The 8,393-nt window shown below is 39.2% G+C and overlaps 1 protein-coding gene across 2 annotated transcripts in view; it reads right to left on the bottom strand.

The window, feature by feature from the left end:
* Positions 1–928: 928 nt before the first annotated feature.
* Positions 929–8,393, bottom strand: part of MGAT4D (MGAT4 family member D) — a 38,915-nt gene continuing 31,450 nt past the window's right edge. For both annotated transcript variants that reach the window (XM_034064611.1, XM_034064610.1), the window contains 6 exons: positions 8,123–8,230; positions 7,092–7,285; positions 4,977–5,055; positions 4,779–4,857; positions 2,585–2,697; positions 929–2,039 (listed from right to left, as the gene is read on the bottom strand). In XM_034064611.1, coding sequence (XP_033920502.1) covers positions 2,013–2,039; positions 2,585–2,697; positions 4,779–4,857; positions 4,977–5,055; positions 7,092–7,285; positions 8,123–8,230 — 600 coding nt within the window. In that variant the 3' untranslated portion in view covers positions 929–2,012. The remainder of the gene's footprint in view (positions 2,040–2,584; positions 2,698–4,778; positions 4,858–4,976; positions 5,056–7,091; positions 7,286–8,122; positions 8,231–8,393) is intronic.

Raw genomic sequence — 8,393 nt, 5'->3', positions numbered from 1 at the left:
GTGAGCCAATCCGGGCTCCGCCCGCGGCTGCCGGCCTCGCCGCGCTGGGTGCCCGAGCCAATGGCGCGGCAGCACCTCCCCAGGCTGCAGCTGGGCCTCGTAGCGGCGACGCAGGTGGGGCTGGGGGTGACGGAGGCCGCGTTGTTCCCGAGGCCAAGGCCCCGTGTGCCCAGGACAGTGAGGTACTAGGAGAGACTGCAGACACGCAGCATACTCTGTCCCCTCCGCCTTCCTCACCCCCCTCCCAGAGGGATGGGTAATTGAAAGAATGTAACTCCCATGGGCTGAGAAAAGAACAGTGCAGTAACTAAGGTGTAACACAAACCACTGCTGCTACCACCAATAATGATGATAAGGAAAATAACAAGGGAAGAGTACAACCGCTCACCACCTGCCAACCGATACCCAGCCTGTCTTGAGCAGTGATCTAGCCCTTCTGGGTAACTGCTCCCAGTTTATATACTGAGCATGATGTGCTGTGGTATGGAATACCTCTCTGGCTAGCTTGGATCAGGTGTCCTGTCTCTGCTTCCTCCCAGCTTCCCCTCCCTCCTGGCAGAGAATGAGACTGAGAAAGTCCTTGGTCAGACTAAACATCACTAAGCAGCAATTAAAAACATTGGTGTTATAAGTGCTGCTCCAAGGCCGAAAGTCAAAACCACAGCTCTGCACCAGCTACTAAGAAGGAGAAAATCGACTGCTACTGCTGAACCCAGGACACTGCATTAGACTCTTAACCTAGTAAGGGCTGCAGTATTTGCTCCAAGACATACACGCACGCATATGTACGTATATATATCTCTACAATCACCTATATATAGCACCACAGTATATAAACAATACTGTAAATTATCAAAATATTAGAGGAGGTCTTTAAAAAACACCCTTCTGAACTGTTTTAATGTAATAAAATTAATTTAATCGTATTCTAAATAAAAATATTCTTGCATTAAGAATACAATTCTTCATGAATTGAATGTATTTAATACAAATCCACACACAAGTGCACAGTGCAGTTTGTTTCTCACACTGCTGTCAGGATGCAATGCACAAGCAGGAGAACAAGGGTGCAGTTGTGCTTCACGTGCCAAGGAAGTGATGCAGGAGTTCTGCACAGGTAGATGTCCAAGGTGGATTATCATTTCCCAAAACCATTTCAAATGACACAACTGTGGCTTAACGTTTGTTTTCAAATCCATACTGAGTTTGGCTTTGTGACCAGGATTTAAGTATCCGTACATACTAATTATCAAATTAGAGCATCAAAAATTTTACTTAAATAGATTTTCTTTCTACAAAAAATACCGTTACACATAATACCCGTACTTTCCCCTGTAGTTAATTCAGTGCACAATTCACTGACAAGTTTTACAATCCTCCAAAAAATGCCCATTTAAATTTCAAGTTATTCAAATGGTATATTGTAGGCACTTTCCATTAAAAAAACCCCACAAATATAACTTAGGCTACATTAAGGCTGAAACACACTTCTTCCATTAAGTCTGAGATCCATTTTCATATTGTTAAGTTGTTCCTATCTCTACGGACTGCTCTAAATGCTTGCAATAAATATTGACAACTTTTCCTTCAGTTTTATTTTCCCCCCAAAATTGACCAGTTTTTAGTGGCGTTGAAAACTGAGTCTTTAATATTTTTCAAAAATGTCCATATTTTTAGTTCCAGTGAAACTTATCTTACTTATATGCTTTAGTCCCTGAGACAGCTTGTATTGCCTTACTATTTGTGTATAATAATCTACATTGAATGTTGCCAAGTTAAGGTGAGATATTTATCTATGACACCTTACTCAAGAACATTTTGTAGAGATTACTAAAGTAATCAGGTTCTTCACAGCTTCCAATATTCCTTATATAAAGATTCAGTAGTTAACTCTTTCCTAATACACAGTATTAAGAATTAAATGGGTTTGCATTTGCTCTTTTTACCCAGCCGTTTTTCTGTTGCTGTTTTCAAACAATCTATAACAAGTGACAAACCAAATATTCTTCTTTTCAGTTTTCAGATGTCTTGATGAATACCTGGAAAAAACCAAAAATGTCTTATTTTCTAAAGCCTGCAGAAGCATTACCTAAGAAGTAGCTTTTCCTTCCAAATATGGCTTTAAGGCTGTAGCAATTTCTTCAGTGACTTCTGCAAAGTGTTTTCTACTTAGAGGTTCACACAAATTCAAACACTTGGGAGAATACTTGAAGAATCAAAAAATCACATTAATCTGAAAATATTTACATATTATAATTAATATCCAAGGTAGTGACTGAAAAAAATCTAGAAAAGCCTCCCTGTCTCCTTTGGTTGGTTTGTTTATCATGACTCAGATTCTAGTGGCTGTATTTACAGCACTTCAAAACTACAGAATTATCCCAATTGAGCATTTCCATCACTTTCTATGAAGTAAATGTAACCTCTTCCCTGAATAACTAATATAATTCTTTACTTGTGTTTTCCCACACAAAATCCCATTTGAAATTAAATACAAATTAATGATCATCAATACTGTATGGTAGGAAAAACTGACAGTCATCTAATAAAGCTTTAATTAAAATGCTTTAGTTAACATGCTTACCTCACTAAGTATTGCCCATACAGGAGAATCAGAATTGACTGACAGACGAATAGCCTGTATTTTTCCCATCGATGGATTGATACTGCCTTCTGCAATTCCATTTTCAAAAGCCCCTAAATAAAAAAATAAACCAAGACCTATACAAACATCTATTAGCATGAAATATACTTACACAAAAGCTCTAAATTACAAACTAAAAAATTATCTCCAGGGATACAACATTAGGGAAAATAAATATTTTGGAAAAGATGAAACAGTAACAAGTGAATGCTGAAGCTATAAACAAGAAAGATTCATTCCTTCAGTTACAGCAACTAGGAACTAGAAAAAATACAAGAAAATAAAGAACCTGTAGCTAGAAATTTTAGTAAATACATTTAAATAACTTCGTGGTGACCACATACATATGGCACACGTGGTCATGTTAAATAACCTAAAAGAACTTTTCTGAGAAATCTAATTATTTTTAAAAAGATGTATTAAGAATCGTGGACCAATTCTGATACATTTTTTCACTAATTCAATCCTTTTTAACTAAGCTTCTTGCTGCAGGCAAGTAAGAAACATGCATCCCATGTACAATATTGATTTCCGGTCTGCTTGGATATGCAGCTGTGAGTTGACAGCATTTTGGTTTGGCTCTCTTAATTAGAGCAAAATGCCAAAGGGAGGTGGGAGAGAGGTGCAAATCAAAGCAAGTGGAAGTGCTGCTGAGGTGAAAGTGGTTCACTGAGACAAAAGAGTAATTATGTAGTAGACAGACAAAAGAAAGTGGCAAGCAAAGCAGATCTCCCAACAGTCCATTTTTGTTCACATAGTGGCATTTTAGTTTAGGTAATAGAAACCAGGCCTTGGCAGGCACGTAGAATCTGCAGTTCATTTAGGAGAAGTCGCACACCGCTCTGAGGAAGAAAGTGCACTGTGTCATACTTCATTTCAGGTTGGAGCACAAGTTAATGCCCTCATAATCATAAGAAATCCTCGTCTTTAGCTAATGAGCCAAAATCCAAACCAGAGTCAGTTATCCTGTATGATGGGTTGACCCTGGCTGGACACCAGGTGCCCACCAAAGTTGCTCTATCACTCCCCTCCCTCAGCAGGACAGGAGAGAGAGAGTATCACAAAAGGCTCATGAGTTGAGATAAGGACAGGGAGAGATTACTCACTAAGTACCATCATGGGCAAAACAGACTTGACTTGGGGAAAAAAACATTAAATTATTACCAATCAAATTGGGGTAGGATAATGAGAAATAAAACCAAATCTTAAAAACACCTTCCCCTCACCCCTCTCTTCTTCATGGGTTTAACTTTATTCCTAGCTCTCTACCTCCTTCCCCATGGGGTGGGCTCCTCACACTCTTTCCCTGCTGCACTGTGTGGTCCCTCCCATAGGTGACAATTCTCCATGAACTTCTATGTGGGCCTTTCCCTTGCGCTGCAGTTCTTCATGAACTGCTCCAGCACGGGCTTCGCATGGGGGCACAGCTTGTTTTCAGGCATCCCCTGGTTCCAGCGTGGGGTCTTCCCCAGGCTGTGGGTGGGCATCTGCTCCACCATAGACCTCCATGTCTCCAGGGGCACAGCTTGCCTCACCACAGTCTGCACCACGGGCTGCAGAGGAATCTCTGCTCTGGCACCTGGAGCACCTCCTTCCCTCTTTCACTGACCTTGGTGTCTGCAGGGTTGTTTCTCTCACAGATTCTCACTCCTCTCTCCAGCTACAGTTGCTGCTGCACAGCAACTTTCCCCTCTTAGCTCTGTTATCCCAGAGTCACTGCTATAGTCCCTGATAGGCTTGGCATTGGCCAGTGGTCTTGGAGCCAGCTGGCACTGGCTCTGAGGACATGAGGGAAGCTTCTCACAGAAACCACTTCTGTAGCCTCCCTACTACCAAAACCTTGCCACAGATACAACCCGATACATCCTATTAAGACCTTGCAGAGAGTGCAGTTAGTTTTCCTTCTAATTAAATGTGTTAGCTCTTGCCACTGCTAGTAGGGTTCTTCATTATTAAAATAGTTAGTCACTGGTTAAATATCATATACTACAATATGCAGGAGTGCAATGGGTTTGTTTTCCTTCCTAGCTCACCTTGGAATATTGTATTTATTACAGAATTAATGAAATTCTCAAAAACCACTTTATATGTAAGAACAAAATTCCAGGTTTTGAAGTGACAACAAACTATTTACCTATCTGTAAATATCCGTCTTTGGTTGCTGTGTAGTTATATTTACTTCCATTGTCAACCAGTTCTTTTTTTAGCATTTCCTGTGAAAAATAAAACAATAAGATCTCCAGAAGTATTTTCTAGGGCATGACATCTTATGCTGAACATCATTCTAAAATGAAATAGCACTCTGTATTACAGTTGGAAATGAGAGACTTACATCAGCTGGCAACACTTCCACAGTTGTGTTAAACAGCTTATCACCAGGGTGCTCCATGTTTCCACTTCTGAAGAAGTACCTGATAGGAAAGGTACGTTATTTCTAAGTATTTTATAGGTTAGAAAAGTTCTAGGAAAATAATGCTTTCCAGTTTGGATGGAAAGATTCATATACCTTTTCTTTTATATGTCGTGGGTTGCAGAGAACAGAAATAGCCATTGGAACTTCCCAATGTGTGACCAAACCATGCTAGAGACTTTTCATTTTAAACAGAATAAGTATTAAAAGCATCTTTTTCTGGAACCACAAAATGCAAGTGTTCCCCTTTTCAGTGCTCAAGTTCCAAATAAATTAACTTTACAGGTTTCAATGGCTAAGGAAGATCTGCCCTCTCATCTGTTCCTACCATCCTAAGCCTGGGATTCTGGAATGCAATGGCAGTAAAAATGCCTGATTTCACAAGACCATATGTTACATGCCGAGAGAATCCCCCTTTTTATCAATACTGATCAGGTGCTTCTAAATAATCTCTGTAGCCAGTGAGCAACAGCACTGTCAAAGCAAGAATCCAAGCAAAACCACCTATGAGATATTAAAAAAACCCACCTCTCTCTGGTTTTATATTTTGGCATTAGAGTCCTTAGGTTTTTAGATCCAAAAAGAGCTAAGGAAATTTAAAGCATCAACCTCCCTCCTCTGCTATCAAACAATCAAAACCTAAGAAGTACACCAGCTATTATAGGATTAACTATACATTTTCACAGGCTAGCAGTGTGATGGCAATGCAGCATGTAAGTTGGCTTCATCCAGTATAACTTCCCAGTAACAGGAAAATACGGGCTACCAAGTTTTCCAAAGCATAAAGCAGTTAATTACCAGTGTTGATCACAGAATATCAGTGTTTATTATAACAACTGTCATTTACTGCAGCTTACTAGACAGAGAAACAGACTTGCTTTCTTACAACTTTTTAAAATAAAAGGGAAATCTACAATCTTTGCAGAAATGGAAGTGGTCTAGTTTTGTGACCAGTTTTGGGAGGAAGTATAACAACAGTGAAGGAGTTTTTCCCTCTGAATATCATTACAAAAATATGGTAATTGGGGTAATTTGTGTCACTTTCTTGGAACCATATTTCTTGCTAGATGATTAATTTTTTAATGCAGGTCTGTTCTCCAGTCTGACGAAGAGAGAAGAAACTTTGCTGAACCAGGCAGGATGGCTCCTTTTGGTGCCAGCTTCAGTTTCTACTGTTCATAGAGTAAGGCTTTCTGAAAAACACTTCTCTGTCTTAAGCTATAGATACCTTCCTTTAAAGGACACCCAAGTTGAATGATGTGAAAACAGAGAAGGCAGTTTCATCTCTTAGTATGAAAAAAAAAACATTCAAGGTGGGACTTGGCTATAGATCCAAACACATAAAGTTAGAAATCTGGCTGTGACCCAAGTGTTCAAGTTTCATTACAGGCAATGGGGATATACTCAGTACAGACAAGGAGACACAGCAACTGACTCAGGTGATCAAACAGCAGATAAGATGAATAGCCGTCTAGCTTCCGCTGACTTTTATCAAGATCTTTAGCTGTTATGTATAGTAGGAGCTTACACATCTACCTTACATAGGCATCTCTACTGTAAACACCTACATTCAAATCTCTGAATCTTCAGCTGAATCCCACCTTTATTAATTCACTCTTCATTATTTCCCCACAATAGTGAATATTTTCTCTTTGCTTTCACCTATACTGGTAAGTGTCTGGTCTGGGACTTGGCCTTTGACTTGACGTCAAGCAAACAGCCTTTCTGTTGACAAATACAGAAATAAACCTTTCACTGACTCCTTTGATGAAACTCATTAAAACCAACTTCTTTTGAGAACTATCATGAGAGTGTAAAATATTAAACTGAAGAAATAAAAGATATTAAAAAAAAAAAGTTCTGTAATTACCAAGCAAGAAATGTATTCTGGAATTCAAGAAGGGGAGCACATAAATAGCAAATCATGGATTTCTTGTCAGTAACGAGGCTACGGTTTAAGCAAACAGTTGAGCACTCGTGATTTTGAATAGGCTCAATTATTTCCTGACTAGATATTCCATATCATGTAATACTTACTTTTCAACTTTCAGTGGATTTAAAAAGGTGAAGCTGATGTAGTCCCCTGCCACTGGAGCTGAAGCCCAAAAACAGTCTTGTCCTTTATAAACTTTCTCCAAGGTATATTTCCCGTATGTTTTCAGGCTTGTACCCACTTTTGCAGGTGGATTATTATGTACTTTATGTAGCACATTTTTGCCAAAGTCTTTATCCTGTTGGATATAAAAAAATGGAATATCACTCACATAATGAAAAAGAGTGTTCTAATATTTTGAATTTTAGGAAGCTATTCCAGAAAATAATTGCCTCAGTGTCAAAAACCACACTATCTATTTCTAACAGAAATATCAATTTCAGTGCAGTCACTGAGAGTTGCAGTTTGTAGACAGAGTTGTACTGATTATTTCTTAGTTGCCTAGATTTAATAATGAAATTCTCCACAGTAGGTTATTTCATAGTTGTATACTGTGCCTTTTGCCAGAACACCTGATACTGGTCTCTGATAGAGACTACACGAACCTCTACTCTGATGCAATACAGCCAATGAAATGGTGAGTCTAAATGGCAGCATCAGAACATCCCTGAAGTCTGGTGCTTCATTGCTCTCGTTCTTGTAGTAGAGCCACTGTTTGCCATCCAAACTCTCCCTAAAAATCTATGGCTGTCATGATAGCCACACCCTTGTCCTTCTTACTAGTCCTGCGCATTGGGATTGTGGACTATTCATCCAAAACAAACCATCACAGCCAGCTGGTGTTTGTATGGGGCAGAGCATATGAAACCTTGTACTGTGTAGAGGGTGCCATGAAATGCAACTATGATGGGTACAAGTATTCAGATTCGAAATTCAAAGATATTTGTGCAGAAGCAGCAAGCCCCACCTGCAGTTTAGACATCAGATTAATATTCTCCCCCAGACCTGTAAACCAGAGTTCTTGGATACAGAAATGCATCTAATGCCCAAGATGCAACACTTGAAACTGATTTGAGAAACAAGTCAGAACACAAGTACATAATTTAAAAATATGGCATTAGTTTCTTATCCTTACCTTCAAATTCTGTATCTTCCCAGCCAGTGATGAAAAAACTCCCACATGCTGAAAGAGAGATGGTTTAGCACGGATACGTAACTTTGCCTTTTCCTTTTCACAGTGTGTCTGAAAGAAAGTAAGAGGGAGCTAAGTTGTAGTCAAATAAAGGAGAGAAACTAAGTTACATACATCAATTTCATTACGTACTTGAGGGTATGAGTATAGAGTTTTTTATCTATAGTTAAATGAGTAATCCTTATATTAACAGTCATCTTATTTCAAATACACC

The sequence above is a fragment of the Melopsittacus undulatus genome, chromosome 7, assembly GCF_012275295.1.
Source record: "Melopsittacus undulatus isolate bMelUnd1 chromosome 7, bMelUnd1.mat.Z, whole genome shotgun sequence".
NCBI classification, from domain to species: domain Eukaryota; kingdom Metazoa; phylum Chordata; class Aves; order Psittaciformes; family Psittaculidae; genus Melopsittacus; species Melopsittacus undulatus.
The sequence above is the reverse complement of the archived record's forward strand: the minus strand, read 5'-3'. Positions and strand labels throughout refer to the sequence as shown.